The sequence below is a fragment of the Ovis aries genome, chromosome 25 (genome assembly GCF_016772045.2).
Source record: "Ovis aries strain OAR_USU_Benz2616 breed Rambouillet chromosome 25, ARS-UI_Ramb_v3.0, whole genome shotgun sequence".
Classification (NCBI taxonomy): domain Eukaryota; kingdom Metazoa; phylum Chordata; class Mammalia; order Artiodactyla; family Bovidae; genus Ovis; species Ovis aries.
In genome coordinates, this window is record NC_056078.1 from 3973858 (window position 1) to 3996847 (window position 22990).

Genomic DNA, 22990 nt, shown 5'->3' on the forward strand with positions numbered 1-22990 from the left:
CATTTTGTCCTTGAGAAGTTTCTTTCGGAAGGCAGGGAAAAAAAAAATCTGAGCTGAGGCAATCCTTTATGGAAACTGCTATCAGATTGGACTGTGGATAGCGACTGTCAGGAGGCAGAGCCGTGAGTGGGGACTGGGCAAGGTGGGTGGAACTGGGAAAGACTGGGAATGACTGGGCTTCGTGGGAGCTCTGGGTTGTCCCGGAGCAGTGGATGCAAGTTGGCTGAGAATCATGGGGGGCTGGAAATCTTGGTGCAACTCTGAGTTATAGCCAGGAGGTGACCAGCGCCTCTGGAAGTTGACGGGCCCCCCAGAAGCAAGGAGCCTTGAAGTTCTGTCCACGCCTTCCAAAGCGTAGAGGACTTGAAGCCTGACTGGGGAACAGTGAAGGAACACGGACTTCTGGAAAATGCAGAGCTCTTCAACACGCGCGTCCACAGTGTGGCTTAGCCTCTAAGGCCGAGTGACCTTAGACAAGAGAATGGGTCTTGGAGAGGTTACTGGAAACCCCCACTCCATGCAGAGTCTTCTTGTTATGAGTTCACCCTTCCAATTCCATATGATAGCAAGGCAGCAAAGGGAGGCAAACATCATTGCAATTTGAAAAAAGTGAAGTGAAATCGCTCAGTCGTGTCCGACTCTTTGCGACCCTATGGACTGTAGCCCTGTAGCCCCCCAGGCTCCTCTGTCCATGGGATTTTCCAGGCAAAAATATTGGAGTGGGTTTCCATTTTCTTCTTCAGGGGATCTTCCTGACCCAGGGATTGAACTCAGGTCTGCCACATTGCAGGCAGATTCTTTACCCTCTGAGCCACGAGGTTTGAAAATGTTGTTTTTTAATGGCTAAGTCATGTCTGACTCTGCAACTCCATGGACTACATGTAGCCCACCAGATACCTCTGTCCGTGGAATTTTCCAGGCAAGAATACTGGTGGCCATTTCCTTCTCCAGTCTGAAAATATTTTCCAGTAAACTGGTGCTTTCACGCTCTTGAGCTCACCACGTTGAGCACACTTGTTGAGCAAGTTCAGGTAGCTGAAAATGTGAAGTCTGATTTTTGATTCTGAATAATATTCACCAGCTAGAGGTGAATATTCCTGATGATGTCAGAGTGCACAGAACATACTTTTAGCCCAGGCTACCTAGTGTTTGAGGGCTTCGTGGTAAAGAACCTGTTTGCCAATGCAGGAGACATAAGAGATGTGGGTTTGATCCCTGGGTTGGGAAGATCCCCTGGAGGAGGGCATGGCAACCCACTCCAGTATTCCTGCCTGGAGAATCCCATCAGAGGAGCCTAGCAGATTACGGTCCAGAGGGTTGTGAAGTTGGATATGACTGGAGTGACTTAGCGCACATGCATATACTGAGTGTTTGAAGGAAGCATTCTTGGCACAGTGCTGGGGGAGAAGAGGAGAAAATCAGTGATGGGGGCGTGGGGCCTGGCAGGCCTTTGTGAAGTCTTGGGGTTTTTTCTGACTGGAATGCGAGCCATGGAGTGGGGTTGGTTAACCAGTGAAGTGATGTAATTGACCACATTTCAAAAAGGCATTTTGACTTCTGTGTGAGAATAGGGTGGAGGGCCACTGTGGAAAACAGTATGGTGGTTCTTTAAAAAATTAAAAGTCGAGTTACCATGTGATTCAGCAGTTTCACTTCTGGGTATAAGACTGCAAAGAATTGAAAGCAGAGACTCAAAGATGTGTTCACAGAAGCATTATTCACAATAGTCAAAAGGTGGAAGCAACAACCCAAGTGCCTATCAACAGATGAATGGATAAGCAAAGTGCACATTGCTCAGTCCTGTCTGACTCTTTGCAACCCCATGGACTGTGGCCTGCCAGGCTCCTCTGTCAATGGAATTCTCCAGATCAGAATACTCGAGTGAGTAGCCTATCCCTTCTCCAGGGGATCTTCTCGACCCAGGAATTGAACCAGGGTCTCCTGCGTTGCAGGCAGATTCTTTACCAGCTTAGCTACCGGGGATGCCTGGGTAAACAAAATGTGGTATATAAATACAATGAAGCATTTAAATTCAGCCTTTAAAAGGAAGAAAATTCCGACACACACTACAGCATGGATGGACCCTGAGGACATTATTCTAAGTGAAATGAGCCAGCCATGAAAGGACAAATACTGTATGATTCCACGTAGACACCCGGAGGAGTCAGAGTCACAGAGAAATAAAGTAGAAAGATGGCTTCCAAGGCTGAATGCAGGGGGAGAGGGGGGTCAGAGTTCAGTTTGGCAGGATGAAAAGAATCCTGGAGATGGATGGTTAAGATGGTAAGTTTTCTATTACTTGTATTTTACTACAGTGGAAAAAACCCAAACAAACAAAAACAGAAAGAATAGGGATGGGAATTCAAAGGCAGGAAGTAGGGAGGTGTGGTGGGAGACCCTGTCAGTGACACCATGATCTTGGACCACTGGGATACACGCTGTTGTCTTCTCAGCATGTCTTAGCCGTGGATCTTCAATACCTCCTCCTGTGTCTCTTCCCGCCCCTACTGGAGGAGGGGTCAGCAGGTAGATCAGGTAGGGTGGTCGGCATCTTGGGGTTGCGAGGACATGGGTGAGATGGGGAGACAGCCAGTATTAGAGCTGTGCTCTTATCAGCTGGCGGCCAGCGCAGGAACCATGGGCGTATGTTGATTAAAAGAGTCTCATTGGAGATTCAGGATGCTACGGGCACTGAGATGATTATCTGCCATAACGCTGTGTGCACAGCGGGCATTCAATTACCTGCTGCTTGTTTGGTTCATTGACCTCAAGATTGGATGATACTCAATTCTTGGGATTTGGGTTGTCATATTAGTGGAAATTAAATTTATTTAATATTTTTATGAACCTTAGGCTGCATAACCCTATCTGTGGCATCTCACTGTTCTTTCAATCCTTAGACTTAGGAAACTATGGCTTCTAGTCTTTCTCTGCATGCTGTATCTGCATGCTTGGGGGCAGACCAGCCAAGGCTTGTTTGCTTTTCCTTTTTTGGTCGTGTTAGCTGCTTTGCTGGCCTCTCAAGTCCCTGAAGTTTGTTGCACTCTGTTCTGGCTCTATCACCTGAAATAAGTAAGTGGTTTACATATTTGCTGGATTCTTCCAAGTCTAATTCTTGGCTCACCACCCGCAGTTATTTAATGCTTGGGAGGGAAGCTTTTTCCTTATGCCAGCTAATCAGAAATACAAAGCTGACATGATTTTTCCAGTTCAGCAAACCTCCAAAAATCTGCCCGCCTTCAAGGGGAGCTTCACGGCCCTCATGCAGGTGGCGAACTCTGCTGTAAAGAGAGAGTTCTCAGCAGTGTAGTCGACCATGAATGGGGTTAATTTACAAAACCTGCTCTCTCCATTCTCTGCAGAAAGAAATTGAGACCCTCCAAGCCAGGATGTCTGTTCTGGAAGCAAAAGATCAACAGCTGAGACGGGAAATTGAGGAGCAGGAGCGGCTTCTCCCGTGGCAGGGCTGCGACCTTGTGGGAGGGTTGTCCCTGGGCGAGCTGCAGGAGGTCACCAAGACCTTGCAGGACACCCTGGCCTTGGCCGAGCAGATTCCCCTCCGTGCAGAGCCACCTGAAGCCATCCAGAGGTACTGGTGATTTCCTAAGTGATTTTGGATCTCTCGCCTTGTCGATCTGTTTATGGGGTTGATTTAGTCTGCGGTCCTACATATGTAAACGTTGGGTTGGCCAAGGAACTTTTCCGTCAACTCAGTATTTTCCAAGCAGTGCTGTGTATTTTCAAGGGAAAGTACTCCCGGCATTTTGAGGGTCAAGGCCCTTCTTTGTGGGGGCAGCCCTGTCCACTGCAGGACGCTCTACACCGTGGCTACCCAGCCTATTGGGCTCCCTAGGTGGTTCAGTGGGTAAAGAACCCGTCTGCACTGCAGGAGACACAGGCATATACGAATCGATCCCGGGGTCAGGAAGATCCCCTGGAGGAGGCCATGGCAACCCACTCCAGTATTTTTGCCTGGAGAATCCCATGGACAGAGGAGCGGTTGCAAAGAGTCAGACGCGACTGAGCAGGATGCACACAGCCTGCTAAATGCCTCTTTCTCTCCATTCTGCTCAGCACCTTCCCCATTTCCTAACGCCCCCCGGGCGCCTTCTCTCTCTTTGGGATCTGTTGGAGTTTGATCGGTTGGAGAGTTTGATGCCAACAATCGTCTGGAGACAAGGGGAATGTTAGAAAGTGTTAGTCGCTCAGTTGTGTCCGACTCGTTGCGACCCATGGACTGTAGCGCACCAGACTCCTCTGTCCATGGAATTCTCCTTGCTAGAATACTGGAGTGGGCTGCCATTTCCTTCTCCAGGGGAATCTTCCTGACTCAGGGATCGAACCTGGGTCTCCTGCATGGCAGGCAGACTCTTTATCATCAGAGCCGCCAGGGAAGCCTGGAGGCAAAGGAGGGAATGAGCTACTAAGAGGGGAGACTCAATCAGTGACCAGGAAGAAGAGATGATCATTCATGACAACCAGCATTTATTGAGTCTTACTGTGTGTCAGGCGCTGTGCTAAGCTTTACGCGATGAGTGGCGTCTATTATTATATCCATTTCACAGATGAGGATAAGAGAGCTTAGGAAGATCAAATAGTTTGCCAAAGTCTCAATTGATAAGAGACAAAACTGATACTAAAATTCGTGTTTGTTGCATCAAAGCCTAGTTTCTTACCCGCTTGTGGAGGGAGAACCTTCCCTGTGCTCTCTGTTGAGGAAGACACAAGAAATACGTGTGGACCTCTGACCTTCTGGGAGGTCATTACCTTATTCTGGCCAAAGATGGAACCTGCCCCTACTCCTATTAGACAGAAGTCGAGCTGGTGGTGAGGCTTGAGGGTGCAGCGGGTGCAGCAACGAGGGGAATGAATGTGCTGCTCAATTACGCTGCAGGAAACACTCAAGAAAACCTTGCCACCTGTAGCGGCTGAGAATAGGGACTCTTGCTATCTACTCATCCATATATTAGTTGGAACCACTTATTATCGGGGGGCTGTTCCTCGGATGAACTGGGTTAAAATGTATCAATATAAGGGTCATATGATGGTGCCTGGGTGGCAGCACGCCCCTTTACTGTCATATAATGGTGCCTGTCCTTCTCATCACAGGGATTTCCATCTTCAGAAGCCTTCTAACTGCTGTCCAAATGTGTCTTAGACTGTTTAGCAAGTATCTGCCCTCTTACACATGCCACACTCGGTGGTATCAGCTGGGATGCTCGTCCAGGAAGATGCTCACCATGTCCTCCCCTCCCCGTCCCAGCCCTGATATTTCCCTGCAGAGCTTTAACCCTGGGCTCCATCCACAGGGAAGGGGAGGGCGTGTGTTGTTGCCAGATTTTAGTCAAAGGAAGCTGACCATCAAGCCTGCCTGTGCCCTTTCTCCTTCACCCCCACTCTACAGCCTTGGCCTCTGGGGACCTTTCCAACTCCTGCTTCCCATATCCCTCCTGTGGAAGTCTTTCTACACACACACACACACACACACACACACACGCACACACATGCGCACACACATGCACACACAAGCACACACATGCATGCACACACATACATATACACACACTTACACATGTGCACACACATGCATATACAAAGCACACACATGCACACACATGCACACACACGCACACACATGCGCACACACATGCACACACAAGCACACACGTATGCATGCATACACATACATATATACACACGCACACTTACACATGTGCACACACATGCACACACAAGCACACACGTATGCATGCACGCACACACATGCACACACATGCACACACAAGCACACACGTATGCATGCACACACACAATGCACACTTACACATGCGCACACACATGCACACACAAGCACACACATGCATGCACACACACATACATACACACGCACACTTACACATGTGCACACACATGTGAAAGTGTGAAACTGTTAGTTTCTCAGTTGTGTCTGACTCTTTGCGATCCCATGGATTGTGCCAGGCTTCTTTTTCCATGAAATTCTCCAGGCAAGAATATTGGAGTGGGTTGCCATTCCCTTCCCCAGGGGATCTTCCTAACCCAGAGGTTGAACCCGGGTCTCCTGCATTGCAGGCAGATTCTTTACCATCTGAGCCAGCGGGGAAGCCCCCACACACATATATGCACACATGCACACACAGACAGCACACGCATGCATGTAGACAGGCACACATGATGTTACGTGTCATGTGTAATCATGCATGCGATGTATGCATGGTGGTAGACGAATGTGCTGACATATGGGCTTCCCTGCTGGCTCAGATGGTAAAGAATCCTCCTGCAACGCAGGAGACATGGGTTCCATTCCTGGATTGGAAAGATCCCCTGCAGAAGGGAATGGCAGCCCATTCCAGTATTCTTGCCGGGACAGAGGAGCCTGGCGGGCTGCAGGACTGAGTGACTAAGCACACACACACACATTAATATATAAGGAATACGTATATGACATGAGCTATACATATACATTTGTTTCTATAAATGCAATTTACACCTGAGGCTGAAAGTGAGCCTCTTCTGCCCCTCTGTCCAGATGTGTCCTACTTATTTCTCCTTTCACTTTGAGCAGCAGAGAGGCTGGTTTGACTCCTTTTATGTCACTCACAAGCTCTTCGAGGGGAAGAACTGGGGTGTGCTTACCTTTGACCCTGCTGCAGGATTCACAATGCCTCTGTGCTTTGAGCTGAATCCCTGGGCAGCGTCCCTGCAGGTGTGCCCATCCCTGCACAGAGATGCCCCGGGCAGAGGCTGCTTTCTCATTCATCAACTCACAGCTCGCAGAGCAACCCGCATGGTGGGCAGGCTGGGCTTGTTATTCTATTTAATGATTGAAGAAATAAAAGCTCGAAATTTCCAGGGAATGCAGCTGGTTAGAGACTACTTATATCCACCTATAGGTGCCTCTGGGTCTGAACCAATGAAAGAGTTTCCACTTAGAGGCCTCAGTCTAAAACAAAGGACTCCCGAGTATGGTGGCTGATGGAGCTTGGCTTCTGAACTCAGATCTTACCATCTCTAGTCTGTTATGATGCCCACGTGCTCCAGCTTTGCCTTTTTAATCAGGATGAGATGCAGTCGAAATAAAAGTGTGACTTTTGCTAAGTCATCCAGTGCTCTAATCAACTGAATAGGCTCTTGAAAGACCTTTCAAGGTGTGTGGCAATCCGATTCTACAACATTCTTAGGGAAATCGGATGCAAGGCTGGCTCTTAAATGTGCTGCGGTGCTGGCTGGGGGCTCCTCGGGAGGACCCATCATCCCCGAGTCCACCTGTGCCCAGGGAGGTTACAGAGCTCAGGTCAAGAGCAGTCTGTCACTTTTTGTGCCTCTCTGCCTGTGGGAACACCTGGGCATCTCAGTGACCTGAACCCAGCAGGGCTCTGTGTAGGAGCAAGAGTCTTAGGAATAAAAGGACTAATTGTTGCCCAGTGAGGGTAGGAGGGAAGATCCCAGGATCATTAAAGGTAGAGATCAACATGGGGAACTTACCTGCTGGTCCAATGGCTAAGATGTTACACTCTCAATGCAGGGGTCCTGGGTTCAATCCCTGGGTTGGGAAGATCCCCTAGAGAAGGGAATAGCAACCCACTCCAGTGTTCTTATCTGGAGAACTCCTTGGCCAGAGGAGCCTGGTAGGTTACAGTCTGTGGGGTTGCCAGGAGTCAGACACAACTGAGCTCCTTTCACTTTCAGCCCCTCTGTGGCTTATAGCTGGTTCTGTATCCATGGTTTCTCTGCATCCCCAGATTCTACCAACAACCAACTACCAACAGTATTTAGTATTGAAAAATAGCTGTGTATAGGTGAACTTTTGCAGTTCAGACCTGCGTTGTTCAAGGGTCGACTGTAGTTTCTTCTCAGACAAATTGGAGAGATCGGGACAAATTGTGAAACAGGAAAATCTTGGTCTTAGGAAGAGAGGTTAGAGAAAGCTGGAGAAACAGACCATTCAACATCCTAACCATCTTTGTCATCATCCATGAACGTTTTTCACAGAGGCCAGCTATCAGCTTAGGATGCTGTCTGGGGAGGAGCTACTTCTGATTGACTCTATCAACAGTGTGCAAATTCAAGGGGAGGCTCTGCTTCTTTGCCTGGATAAACCACACACTGGTTTGGGGAGGAGCTTCCTAAGAGCACTGGGCATTCCTGAGATAACTGCTGCTGGAGACTCTGCTTATGTGGGTGCCACGTTCTGACTGTAGCTTGCTGGGGAATCCTTGGGCCGATGTTTGAGAAAGACAAAGTAGAAGGCCACGTGCTGGGGATGAGAGGCCCGGTGGCTTTATATTTGGGTATTTTGGTAGAAATCAAAGCAGCAGTTTGAATTTTCTGATGTCTGTGTCTTGGATAAAATAACATGTGTATGTGTGTGTTAGTTGCTCAGTCATGTCCGACTCTGCGACCCCATGGACTGTAGCACGCCAGGCTCCTCTGTCCATGGAGTTCTCTTAGCATGAATACTGGGGTGGGTTGCCATTCCCTTCTCCAGGGGATCTTCCTGAGCCAGGGCTTGAACCCTGGTCTTCTCCATTGCAGGCAGATTCTTTACAGTCTGAGCCACCAGGGAAACCCAGGATCAAATAATTTATCAGGATGGAATGAAGAGCTGCCTTCTCAAATATCCGAGTTGCCTTCTGATGGAGCCAAAGAGAGTAGATTTCTTCCTCCAAACAAGAGGAGAATGTTTTTAACTACTTGGGAATTAGACATTTTGCAATATGAAAGCTTACAGGGTAGGGATGGGTGAGGGACAGGAGCCACTCAGAAGATGAATGTTCATTGCCATTTCCCACATCCCTGGGATTCCAGTCCTTTGGCTTTAGAACAAACTCCTCGTTTCTTCCTGCAAGTCTTCCTATGATGGGAGAGGTCTGGAAGGACAGCTATTTTTCCGGTAAGCCCGATTCACTCTCCCTTGGGAACCTACCCTTCCCTTCTCTGTAGTGGGATTGAGGGGTGGAGTAGGGGGTGGGAAGAATGGGGACAGAGGGAGGGAGGAGGTGACAGTTTCTGGGGTTTTCCTGAGGGATGTGAGTGTCCGTCTGTTTATTTCCGTACGTAGAGGAGGGCTGTGATTTGCAGCTCATCTGCCTCCAGGGCGGTCAGCTCAGCCCCTCTTGTTGGTCTGGGAGCCTTGAGCATCAGTAGAGGCAGGGCCGGCTGTGACCCTGGCTGACTGCAAAGCCAGGTAGGAATGTACTAGTAACTGACAGAGCCGAGTGAGGGCTCCATTATTTGCTAACATTCTTTAGAGATGCTTGGCTGCTTTGCATTAGTCTGTGGTTGAGTTCTTCATTCCTTGGCTCCTGGAATTTTTCATGCTTCAAATGAAATGTATTCTGGCAGCTCATGGATGAGTCGTCTCTGGTTGTACAGTTGGAAGAAACATGTCACATCTTTTTACGAACCATTGGCGCAAACTGCAAAGCAAACCCAAGCTCTGGTTACTGCGAGACTGGTTGGACCTTGGTAGGTGTGTCTGAGTTGCCGGGGGTGTGGATGGAGAGCCGGGCCTGTTCCCTGGGCCTTGTGACTTACCCTCCTAGGGCCCCTTGGCATGGCTGACCAGTTCTTGGAAGTGCTCAAGCCTCCCGTCATACCTACTCTCAGCCCACAATGAGCAGCCAGGCTGATGCCACAACTCTGTTTAAGTGAGATTTGAAATAATGAAATTCAGCACAGTTCACAATTGACTGGGAAAGAAACATCAATAGTCCCGCTTTCCTCTCAGATACTTATCTTATAGTTAAAAGTCACAGTGAAACAGCAAGGCCTGAATCAGAAAACAGACTCCAGGATGCGGGACGAGCATAGCTGATTCTCAAAGGGTGTGTTCAGGGGTAGGGGAAGCAGCTGTGTGTGTCCTGGCGATGCGCCTGGGGGATGGCACCACGTCGGGACAGTGCCGAGTTCAGAAGAAATGCTCCTGATCTCCACGCCTCTTCTCCACTTGCTGTGATCGTGTGCTTCAGTCTCTACTTCTGGTCTTTGCTTTGCTTCTTTCTCGCCTTTGTCCTTCATCTAGTTGGTTTGTCAAGACGGGGCTTGATGGGACTGAAACTACGAGGACTTATCTGGAGGAGGGGAACTGCTTTGTGTTGCTAAAACTGCTAGGTTTTGCGGTGAGATTCTGACTTTTCTTCCTTTATTTTTAAAACAGACACCTTGGTTTCCCCACGGGTTCATGAGGCAGGCAAATCTTTGCCCAGAGACTCAGTGAATGCAGTGAGGTTGCAACGTATAAGCAGCATGAGACCGACACTTCTTGCAGGAAGTCTTCCTTGATTAGACGGCGTCCTCAGTGTTCAAGACAGCTCTCACGTTTATCATTCGTCTTTCTTATTTTGATTTGCAATATAATAATACATTAAGGCCCTCACTTTGGGCTTCCCTGGTGGCTCAGATGGTAAAGCATCTGCCTGCAATGCAGGAGACCTGGGTTCAATTCCTGGGTTGGGAAGATCCCCTGGAGAAGGAAATGTAAATCCACTCCAGTACTCTTGCCTGGAAAAATCCCATGGACGGATGAGCCTGGTGGGCTACAGTCCATGGGATCGCAAAGAGTCGGACACGACTGAGCGACTTCACTTTCACTTTCAATGCATTAATTTAAATATCACTATATGCTTCCCTGTGGCTCAGTGGTAAAGAATCTGCCTATAGCGCAGGAGATACAGATTCAATCCCTCAGTCGGGAAGATCCCCTGGAAAAGGAAATGGCAACACACTCCAGTATTCTTGTCAGGAAAGTATCACAGACGGAGGAGCCTGATGGGCTACATAGCCCATGGGGGTCTCAAAAGAGTTGGATGTGACTTAATGACTAAACAATAACAAATTATTTACAAAAGTTCATTTCTGCTCACAACCCTATAAGGTATGCTGGGCAACACACTGGTTTTTGCAATGTGTTTTGTAGATGAGGCTGCTGAGGGTCCAGATTCACACTGCAGTGGGGTCCTGAGGCCTTTGGCCAGGTTTGGAAATGGAGGGGAGAGAGGTGGTTAGCATGGATGGCCTGGAAGAGAGCGGGGCTTGGAGCAGGTGCACCTGACGGGCAGTGGAAAGGTGTGCAGCTGATCCAAGCAAGAGAGAACGCTGCCCTTTCAGGCCAGCAAGTTCTCTCTGAGCCCAACGGATCACAAGGTGGCACCTGAGAGGGATCAGAGCAAACAGGCCTCCAAACACAGGCAGCCTGGGGAGGCCACCAGGCAACTGACTAGGTCAGAGGGGTGGGAGCAGTTTCAAAGACAGGAGTGCAGGAGAGGAGCCGCGGGGGGAGAGGAGCTGCTGGGCGCCCGCAGAACAGGAAGTCTTGTTTATCAGTGGAGGTTTGAACTGGATAACGCTGGAGGTCCCGTCCAAATCTCGAACACTTTGCACTTTCAGACTTTGTAAAATAGGTTAAAATAAATGGCTTCAAAAAATCGGTCATTCTGTTCCTCGTAGCCCCCAAATATGCTCCCCTGTACTGTTCCCTAGGCAGGTGACAACCACCCAGAGCTGCAGCGCTCAGGCTCGCTCTTTTCCAGATGAGTCACTGCTGATGGTGAGCAGGTGGCTTATTTGGTCAGTCGTGTCCAGCTCTTCGGGACTACATGGACTGTAGCCCACCAGGCTCCTCTGTCCCTGGGATTTCCCGGGCAAGAATACTGGAGTGGGTTGCCATTTCCTTCTCCAGGGGATCTTCCCGACCCAGGGATGGAACTCGGATCTCTTGCGTGGTCTCAGGTGGATTCTTTACCAACTGAGCCACCAGGGAGGTCCACTGGATGAGGACGGAGTTGGTCTCCCAGTGGCCACTGTTTAGAGTTGGGAATGACGGTCATGTCCTCCCGTTTCCTTTGGAAAGTCATCATCACAGGCAATGGAAAGTTTTTACAGGGCCACACCTTGGAAAAGAAGGAAAGGCTTAGAAAAGAAGGAAAAGACTTGAAACTACCACCTGTCTGGGCATGTGTGGATGCCACTTACCTGGAGGAAACAGGACCCTGACTTCTGTATTTTGTTTAGTACATTTGAGAAATCCTGAGGAGGACTCTTATCTTACAGATTAAAATAACAACAACAACAACAACTTTATTTTGTGCTAAAGTAAATTTATTAGGACTGAAAAAATGTAAAACAAAGGAAGATTTAAAAAAGAGCAGGGGAGGATGAAAAAGTGGCTATATATTTTACTGTTCTTTATTTATTTGGAAGTGTTTACTGATTCATTTGCCTGTGGATGCTCACTCGCCCAGTCATGTCTGACTTTGCAGCGTGCCAGGCCTCCTTTGCAGCAGCCCATAGACTATAGCACGCCAGGCCTCCCTGTTCCTGTTTCCCAAAGTTTGCCCAAGTTCATGCCCATTGTGCCAGTTGTGGTGTGGGCATGAAATCTCTGAAAGAAAGTGAAGTCGCTCAGTTGTGTTCGACTCTTTGCCACCCCATGGACTGCAGCCTACCAGGCTCCTCCGTCCATGGGATTTTCCAGGCAAGAGTACTGGAGTGGGTTGCCATCGCCTTCTCCGGAAGATCTCTCCGACCCAGGGATTGAACCTAGGTCTCCCGCATTGTAGGCAGACGCTTTACCATCTGAGCCCCCAGGGAAACCTGGGCCCCCTTGCATTGTGAGCACAGAATCTTAGCTATTGGACCACCAGGGAAGTTCCTGTGGCTATTTATTTTTAAATGCTGCATTTTCATATTTTATAAATTCTCCGTGCTTTGTTTTCTTCAAGGAATTTACAACATTTATTATTATTTAGGTAGTTATTTTGGGAAACTTGTAATATATGGACTTATCCATTCTTCTTTTATAGCTTAGGTATCTGATAAACTATTTTCGACTCGAGCCACATGGATTCTCAGAGACTGAAATGACTGTAGCTGGTTCTCTGGGTGCTATGACTGTGAGTCAGCTCTCAGCCTAGGTGAATGCCTGTGGCCTCTTCTAATAGTTTTTACTCTGGTCAATTTCAATTTTAATTTTTCATTATTGTCAACTTGAGAATTGTCCTATGCTTAATTTCTATGTAACTTGTGTGTCTTCCACAATCCTCCATCCCCCTTCATCAAATTTTCTTATTCCTGATAAATCCTGAACGTGTTATCGTGTCTTCAGGCTGTAGGTTTTTGGTTCCTGCTTTAACTTTTCAGATGTTAAATAATACGCCCAACTAAACTGTTCTTCATACTTTGAGCTGAAGGTTTAAAGCTCTTCCAGCAGAAGTCATTGAGTTCTGCTGAGAGACCCTTTCCCAGGGACTGCAGCAAATGTCCCCAGGTCTGGAACACCTGCTCCTTACTGGCTGGGACTTCAGTCGGTTATTAGCACGTCTTTTCCAAGCTGCACCTGGGCTTCCCTAGTGGTTCAGATGGTAAAGAATCTGCCTGAGATGCAGGAGACCTGGGTTTGATCCCTGGGTCAGGAGAGAGAAGAGAATAGCTACCCCCTCCAGTATTCTTGCTTGGAGAATTCTATGTGCAGAGCAGCCTAGCGGTCTACCGTTCAGAGGGTCACAATAAGTTGGACACGACTGAGCAACTAACACTTCCATTTTCCCAAGCTGCTCAAGGCCTGCCCTGCCCTGCACTGATTCCTAGGCTGCTGGGAAGTCATGTACCAGGACCTCTAGGTTTCCTTTACACACGGGCAGGGAGGCCTGGTGCCTTATACATGGAGGTCATTTGTTTCTTACTGTGCTCATCCTGGGCCACCGTTATCAAAATTACTTTGTACATCCTTTTGAACAAATTCCCTCAGCTTCCTCTTTGAGTGGTATTGATGTTGGTATTTGATTATTTATTCAATTATTTGTTTAGTCAGCTAGATTTTTTTCCTGCTCTTTATTCATTTTGCTCATGAGCAGTCTATTTTTGCAATCTTTTATCCAATAAAATGTGTAAATCTTTAGCTTACTCAAGGAAGCATTTTAGGAAATGAAATTTATAGTATTCCCCAGTTTCAGGAATCTGATGTGTTGCTTTGTCAGCGAGTTTTGAAAGAGCCTGAGAGAAATGTAAGGTTTAAGCCGTGTCTGCAGCTTTATTTGCATATGCTTGTTCCTGGCCAGATGGCAGATAGTTAAAGATGAATCAGAAGAGCATCAGTTCAGTTTAGTCACTCAGTCATGTCTGACTCTTTGTGACCCCATGGACTGCAGCACGCTGGGCCTCCCTGTCCATCACCAACTCCCAGAGCTTGCTCAAACTCATGTCCATTGAGTCGATGATGCCATCCTCTGTCCCCTGCTCCTTCTGCCTTAATCTTTCCCAGCATCAGGGTCTTTTCCAATGAGTCAGTTCTTCACATTAGGTGGCCAAAATATTGGAGTTCAGCTTCAGCATCAGTCCTTCCAATGACTATTTAGGACTGATTTCCTTTAGAGTTGACTGGTTGGATCTCCTTGCAGCCCAAAGGACTCTCAAGTGTCTTCTTTAACACCACAGTTCAAAAGTATCAATTCTCTGGTGCTCAGCTTTCTTTAGAGTCCAACTCTCACATCCATACATGACTAACGGAAAAACCATAACTTTGACTAGACGGACCTTTGTCGGCAAAGTAATGTCTCTACTTTTTAATATGTTGTCTAGGTTGGTCATAGGTTTTCTTCCAAGGAGCAAGCGTCTTTTAATTTCATGGCTGCAGTCACCATCTGCAGTGATTTTGGAGTCCAAGAAAATAAAATCTCTCACTGTTCCCATTGTTTCCCCATCTGTTTGCCGTGAAGTGATGGGACCAGATGCCATGATCTTAGTTTTCTGAATGTTGAGTTTTAAGCCAACTTTTTCACTCTCCTCTTTCACTTTCATCAAGAGGCTCTTTAGTTCTTCCCTTTCTGCCATGATAGTGCTGTCATCTGGGTATCTGAGGTTGCTGATATTGCTCCCAGCAATCTTGATTCCAGCTTGTGCTTCATCCATCCTGGCATTTCATGTAATGTATCCTGCATTTAAGTTAAATAAACAGGGTGACAATATATAGCCTTGACGTACTCCTTTCCTGGTTTGGAACCAGTCTGTTCCATGTCCAGTTCTAACTGTTGCTTCTTGATCTGCATACAGATTCCTCAAGAGGCAGGTCAGATGGTCTGGTATTCCCATCTCTTGAAGAATTTTCCTCAGTTTGTTGTGATCCACACAGTCAAAGGCTTTGGCATAGTCAATAAAGCAGAAATAGATGTTTTCTGGAACTCCTTTGCTTTTTAAACTCAAAACAGAAAGTAAAACCTTTCGGGTAAACCTTAGAGTTATAGAAAGTATACATGTTTAGAAATTTAGGAGAAACAACATACATTAAAAAAAATATTTGGATTAAGTGGAAATGCAAACATTTCTTTAAAAACCCTGAAAGCAATGGGATATTACTTATTAACTAGTCAGAATTAGGGGGACAGTGAAATGGAAATTGGATGTTACCTTTGGATCCTTTAACAGAATAAACCCAGAGGCAGGATCATATTCCCCAGGATCAAATTGTAGGGTTTGAAGGATTGAACTCACAGGAATTTTGTGGCAAAAAGCTCTAGAGGCCCAAGAATAGAAATCTTTTTGAATGCTTAAATACATTTGGGTTATGACAGTAGTTGAAATCTGACACCATCTTGGTTACTAGTCTTCAGAAAATAAGAGGCCAGTAATGTATTTTCTTACTGTATATAAAAAGATATCTTTAAAATAACTTGGGAGGAAGAGGTGGAAAGGAGAGTAGTTATGATCTAGACATAGGGTCCTTCATTTTTGTGACACCGTTCATTTTTTTCTTTATTGGGCAACTAAAATCTCTTGCAGACAAATGCCTCTAAGTCAAAGTGTTTTTGGCACATGCATTATAATTTCATTTTGGAATATAATTGTTTGAGAGGCAGCAGGAAGAGTTGGTTGGAATAACACTTGGAATATTTGGATAAGCCAGTTAACAGATTTGTCAGTTGAAACCAAGCTGTGGTTGGGACTTCCCGGTGGTCCAGTGGGTAAGATTCTCTGCTTCCAATGCAGGGAGCACTGGTTTGATCCCTGGTCAGAGAACTAAGATCCCACATGCCGCATGGTGCAGCCAGAAGAAAGCTGTGATTCTTGACGGAAATGGGCTTCGATGCAAGGTGTGACTCTGTAAAGTCAGGCGGTTTGTCAGTGGAGCTGGAAACTGGCAAGAGATGGCAGGGGCCAGGCTGTGTGTGTATGCACGTGTGCATGTGTGCGCGTGTGCTTGCCTATGTGCACCGTTTTATTCATATCAACTGATTTGGGAAATTCTATATATCCAGTAAATTCATTATTAAGGCTCTTTCCTCTGCTCAGCATGTTTCCATCAGCACCTCGACCCCAGGAAGTGTTTTTTTGTTTTTTTTTTTTTAAGAAATTGGAAATCCTTGTGTTTATTCTGTCTTTTTCTCTTAAATCCCTTTTAGGAGTGCTTATATGAGTTTCTTGGTGGTTCAGATGGTAAAGAATCTGCCTGCAATCCAAGAGACCAAGGTTTGATCCCTGGGTTGAGAAAATCCCCTGGAGAACGGAATGGCTCCCCATTCCAATATTGCTGCCTGGAGAATTCCATGGAGAGAGCCTGGCAGGCTACAGTCCATGGGGCCACAAAGAGTCAGACGTGACTGAGCAACTAACACTTTCACTCTTTTCACTTTCGTATGAGTGACAGACATCTTTTATTAAAAAGAGTGCATGCCCTAATAACATTTGACATCTCAGCGTGAGTTTGCTGAGTCAGTTGGAGAATTTGGACTTTACCACAAAGATTCAAGAGTGATAGAATGAATTATCCTTATTCAAGTTTAGACTAAGATCCCTGAAGTTCAGAGAAATATTTGGTAAGGATATGAGTCACTAATGTGATCCACATTTAGAGAAATAATCAACAGACCAAAAGTCCAAATATTTCTATGGCCAATTTCGCTTTGGTTCTTTTATTTAACCTCTTCTGCTTGGGCTAGAGAGAAAAACGTCAAACGTATTAGTTAAAAATGCACGTGCCCAATTTTTGTCAGATTACTTGTAAATATCTCTTACTCTGATATAGGCATGGCTATTTGTAGAAATGATTTATTTAAAAAAAATCTTTCTATACTTCATTCTGGCCCATGTCCCCCACACATGAGCTAGCGTTTTGAGTCAGTCCTGTGTGTGGCTCCGTCCTCTGCTGGACAGGGATTCTGTGCTGTGCCCAAGGTGACAAGGATGGCCTGCAGTGCCCTGCTGCTGCTGCTGCTAAGTCGCCTCAGTCGTGTCCAACTCTGTGCGACCCCATAGACGGCAGCCCACCAGGCTCCCCCGTCCTTGGGATTCTCCAGGCAAGAACACTGGAGTGGGTTGCCATTTCCTTCTCTAATGCATGAAAGTGGAAAGTGAAAGTGAAGTCACTCAGTCGTGTCCAACTGTTCGAGACCCCACGGACTGCAGCCTACCAGGCTCCGCCGTCCATGGGATTTTCCACGCAAGAGTACTGGAGTGGGGTGCCATTGACTTCTCCGCTGCAGTGGCATAGAGGTTGGCATATATCTCTCTTCACTGCATGCAGCCTTTGCTCAGAGTAAGTGTCTCAGGCGACCCGCTTCCTCGCTTTTACAGCCGCAGAGAGTGGCTTACCTCTGATGACTGTGTGTCCCGTTGTGCCTTTATGAGATCATCTGAAGCCTGGAGGAATTCTTGGCATTTTTGTTGTCTGTGCTCCATCTATGTCCCACTGGTGACATGTGACATTATCAGCTGTGAGGAGAGAAGGGTCCAAGGAAGGGAAAAAGCCAAGTGGATGAAGTCCTGCATTTCCTAAAGCTGTTTTTGCTGTCATTTTCTTCACCACTTGCCCCTGACAGAAGGTTGGAGGCCTGAGCAGTAATTGGCAAGGTTGTTAATGTCAAGGATCCCTGTATCTGTATATATATTTTAATTCACCACCAAGTAGTGCTGTGCTAGGCCAGCTGTCGTCTTGCCCTTTATGTCACTTCTCGTTTGCTTCAGTAACAGTCTCTCCTTCTTAAACTCGTTTTTACGAAACAAGACAAGGGATGGAGCTGGGGATGGGGACAGGGGGCAGGGAGGAGACTGGAAGCTGAGCTGGCGCTCCTGCTCCTGCGGCTTCTGGCACACGGTCAGACCTGCACGGGCAGAAAGTTGGGTGCTCAGGGGCCAGCAGACAGCAGACTCTTTGCACAGTTCTGTTCTGAGGGCAGGAACACTCATGTCTTGCTTAGTAAAAATGGCCTCCTATTTCTGCCTCTGTCATTAATGCTCTCTGGCACTTTGCATAACTGATGTGTTAAAAAATGTTTTTTTTTTTTTTTAATGTGGACCATCTTTTAAAGTCTTTATTGACTTTGTTACAATATTGCTTCTGTTGTTAAAGTTCTGTTTTTTTGACTGTGAGTCATGTGGGGTCTTCACTCCCGACCTGGGATTGAATCCACACCCCTCCACTGGCAGATGTATGCTTGGCATCCTGGGTGTGAGTTTAATGCTGATGGCCAAGGCTGGTGCTGAGGGTAGTCATGGCTGGCTTCCTGGAGGCGAGAGAAAGCATCACTAATGGAGGAAGAAAAAATGCGTGTGAGGTGGTTTCTCTAGAACAGGAACACAGAGGCGTCCTCCAGGCTGCCTCTCATGTGTCCCAGAGCAGGAGGCCAGTGGAAACAGGAGGGACCTGGCTCCTATCCCCATCCTGTGGTCTGTTCTGCACTATGATGGGACCCTTGGCCTGCATGTCTAAGAACTAGCCACGCCTTCCAGGTAGTCACTGCTTGATCCCTGCAGTGTGGTCCACCCTTGGGAGGAAGACCTTAAAAAGGGGCCCAGGCAGAGAGCAGGTTCATTGCTCTCTGGGAAGGCTCTTCTGGTCTCAGCTGCCTTCACCAGCTTCTGTATTGGCATGTATTAATACCTTTGGCCCCATAGATATTTTCTTCCAGGAGTAAGGAGAATAAGGGCAGAGCCCTCTAATGCCTGGATCCATGGAAGGTGTGGAAAGCATTACTGTGAGAGGGCGCAGATTCAAGTTTCTGACGAGTCTTTTGAGTTATGCCTCCCAAAGTGATAGCATCTGGAGAAACAGGGAGTAAATAGTTGGTTGCTAGTTGAGCAGGGCATGGGATTCTGTAACCAGATAGATGCCAGATACAGCTCTAGGTGTTAGCAAGGATGATTAGCAAGGTACTCTGTGCTGCCCTGGTGGCTCAGATGCTAAAAAATCTGCCTGCAATCCAGGAAACCCAGGTTCAATCCCTGGGTTGGGAAGATTCCCTGGAGGAGGCCATGGAAACCCACTCCAGTATTCTTGCCTGATGAATCCAATGGACAGAGAAGCCTGGTGGGCTGCAGTCCATGGGGTCACAAAGAGTCAGACACAGCTAAGTAACAAAGTACTGAACATGGGTGGCTTACACACAGACATTTATTGTGGTTAGAGGTCCAAGATCAAGGTGATGGTGGGGAAGAGGTTGGTTCCTTCTGGAGCTTTGAGGTAGGATCTGTTCCAAGCTTCTCCTCAGCTTGTAGAAGACCATCTTCTACCAGCATCTTTTTACACTGTTTTCTGTCCATGTGTGTTTCCGAGTAAAAATTTCTCCACCAGTTAAATAGGAGTGGGGCCCACCCTAGCAGCCTCATCTTAACCAATTGCATTTGCAGTGACCTTATCGCCATTAAAGTGACATGCTGAGACATGGGGGATTAGGACTTTAATATATGAGTTTTAGGGGGACACAATTCAACCCCTACATGTTCTATGAAAAGGAGCCATCCAAAAGAGACAAGTCAGAGAGAGGAGGACTTCTAGGAGCTGGGATTTAGAAGGAGGAGAGGAGGTCTTCTTGAGTGGACACCATGTCTTTAACCTCTTCTTCCTCTCACATAAACCTCCACCCACAGCAGGCTGGTGAGGAGCAGTGTGTGTGCGGAGTCTGCCAAGCTCCCCTGTTCATGAGATTTTCCAGGCAAGAATACTGGACTGGGTTGCCATATCTTCCTGCAGGGGATCTGCTGGCCTGGGATTGCACCCTTATCCTCTGCGTCTCCTACACTGCAGATGGATTCTTTACCTCTGCACCACTGCGGGCGGGGGGTGGGGGTCCCTATCCTTGAAACAATGAAAGGAAAGCTCCAGTGTCCTCAAATGCCAGTGAGGAGGAAGGGTGGCACGGGAAAGAACTGGATGTGCATGGAACTCTTAGTAGCCTGGCCTGTTTTTCAAGAGACTATATTGAATGAATTAGATCTTTCTGACCTTCCTGCCTGAGCTGGAGTTCACTGATTTCATTACTGTCCTGCACTATTTCTTAAATCAATATTGCATTCATGCATGCCTGCGTGCATGCTAAGTTGCTTCAATTGTGTCCAACTCTTTGTGACCCATGGACTGTAACCCACCAGCCTCCTCTGTGCATGGGATTCTCCAGGCAAGAATACTGGTGTGGGTTGCCATGGCCTCCTCCGGGGATCTTCCCAGCCCAGGGACTGAATCCATGTCTCTTATGTTTCCTGCACTGGCAGGGGAATTCTTTACCACTAGTGCCACCTGGGAAGTGAAGTGAAGTCACTCAGTCGTGTCCGACTCTTTGCGACCCCATGGACTGTAGCCTATCAGGCTCCTCCGTCCATGGGATTTTCCAGGCAAGAGTGCTGGAGTGGATTGCCATTTCCTTCTCCAGGGGATCTTCCCGACCCAGGGATCGAACCAAAGTCTCCCGCGTTGCAGGCAGACGCTTTACCGTCTGAGCCACCAGGGAAGCCCATCCTTAATCCCCACTTGTGCTGGGGCAGTAGGGGTGTGGAGCAGAGAGGGAGCCTCTCACCATCCTGTGGTTTGAGGGCATGTCTGATAGAGATGGGGATGTTCCCACAATGCCACACCTGGTCCTTAGAAAGAAGACAAGAGAGTGCTCATTCACTCACCACCCACTATGCTCCAGGTATTTCTACATGGAAGAGCCTTGGCCTTGCGGAGCTTTCCTACTAGTGCGAGAAGAAAGCAGATATAAACAATAAATAGAAATAAGCAGTAAGCACAATTAATAAGTAAATCACATCGTTGGTTAGGAGGCAGTGAATGCTATGGGGGAAGACAAAGGACGAGATGTTAAGTGTGCAGGTTTATAGGCAGCAATCAGTTTGGGCTCCCTGGGGGTGTGGAGTGCTTAGACCAGAGTAGGGACTGGAAGGTAGGAGGGACTGGTCTGGTGCATGTCTTGGAAGGAGAGCACCAGCCAGAGGGGTCTGCATCAGTGGATTTGAGGAGCATCAGGAGGCCTCTGTGGCCAGGCAGAGAAAGTGAAGGAGGTTGTTGTAGGAGAGAAGGTCAGAGAGGTTATGGGAGAGGGCCATGCTGGTCCTTGTGGATGGGCTTTACCTGAGTGCATTAGAGAATGGGTTTATGGGTTTATGGGTTTCATGCAGTGCCTGAGAAGGCTCACTCTGGATATAGGATTAAGAATAGACAGTAGGGGGTGAGGACAAAAGCAGGGGACCACTTCAGAGCCCACTGCAGTGTTTCAGGGGAGGAAGTCCATGGTATGAGTCAGTGGTCGCAGCATACTTGGACTCTTCCTTCAAACTGTATTTCATCCTGAGTCACTGAACCCGAATTGCCTGGCTGATATTTTCCCCTAAAAGTGTCTTATTCTGGCCCTTAACCATGTCTTGGCTTCTACTGTTTAGATTCAGTTCAGTTCAGTTCAGTCGCTCAGTCGTGTCCGACTCTTTGCGACCCCATGAATTGCAGCACGCCAGGCCTCCCTGTCCATCGCCAACTCCCGGAGTTCACTCAAACTCACGTCCATCGAGTCGGTGATGCCATCCAGCCATCTCATCCTCTGTCGTCCCTTTCTCCTCCTGCTCCCAATCCCTCCCAGCATCAGAGTCTTTTCCAATGAGTCAACTCTTCGCACAAGGTGGCCAAAGTACTGGAGTTTCAGCTTTAGCATCATTCCTTCCATAGAACACCCAGGGCTGATCTCTTTCAGAATGGACTGGTTGGATCTCCTTGCAGTCCAAGGGACTCTCAAGAGTCTTCTCCAACACCACAGTTCAAAAGCATTAATTCTTCAGCTTTTTTCACAGTCCATCTCTCACATCCATACATAACCACTGGAAAAACCATAGCCTTGACTAGACAGACCTTTGTTGGCAAAGTAATGTCTCTGCTTTTGAATATGCTATCTAGTTTGGTCATAACTTTCCTTCCAAGGAGTAAGCGTCTTTTAATTTCATGGCTGCAGTCACCATCTGCAGTGATTTTGGAGCCCCCAAAAATAAAGTCTGACACTGTTTCCACTGTTTCCCCATCTATTTCCCATGAAGTAATGGGACCAGATGCCATGATCTTAGTTTTCTGAATGTTGAGCTTTAAGCCAACTTTTTCACTCTCCTCTTTCACTTTCATCAAGAGGCTTTTAGTTCCTCTTCACTTTCTGCCATAAGGGTGGTGTCATCTGGATATGTGAGGTTATTGATATTTCTCCTGGCAATCTTGATTCCAGCTTGTGCTTCTTCCAGCCCAGCGTTTCTCATGATGTACTCTGCATATAAGTTAAATAAGCAGGGTGACAATATACGGCCTTGACATACTCCTTTTCCTATTTGGAACCAGTCTGTTGTTCCATGTCCAGTTCTAACTGTTGCTTCCTGACCTTCATATAGGTTTCTCTGTTTAGATTCGTTACTGTGAAAAAGTGAAAGTGTGAGTTGGTCAGTCATGTCTGCTTCCAAGGACTGTAGCCCGCCAGGCTTCTCTTCCACGGAATTCTCAAGGCAGGAATACTGGAGTGGGAAGCTATTCCCTTCTCCAGGGGATTTAAGGAGCCCCTTTTCACCCCTAACCTGAAGCTAAGGCATTTGTGTGCTTTTATACTAACCCAGAGGCTTCCTCGGTGGCTCAGATAGTAAAGACTCTGCCTGCAGTGCAGGAGACCCAGGTTCAATCCCTGGGTTGGGAAGACCTTGGAGAAGGAAATGGCAATCCACTCCAGTATTCCTGCCTGGAGAATCC

General features: G+C 47.4%; 1 protein-coding gene across 4 annotated transcripts in view; it reads left to right on the forward strand.

The window, feature by feature from the left end:
• The window catches only part of DISC1 (DISC1 scaffold protein), a 434500-nt gene that overhangs the window by 158609 nt on the left and 252901 nt on the right, over positions 1-22990 (forward strand). For all 4 annotated transcript variants that reach the window (XM_012104955.5, XM_060406817.1, XM_042241165.2 and 1 more), the window contains exon 6: positions 3363-3589. In XM_012104955.5, the coding sequence (XP_011960345.4) occupies positions 3363-3589 (227 nt within the window). The remainder of the gene's footprint in view (positions 1-3362; positions 3590-22990) is intronic.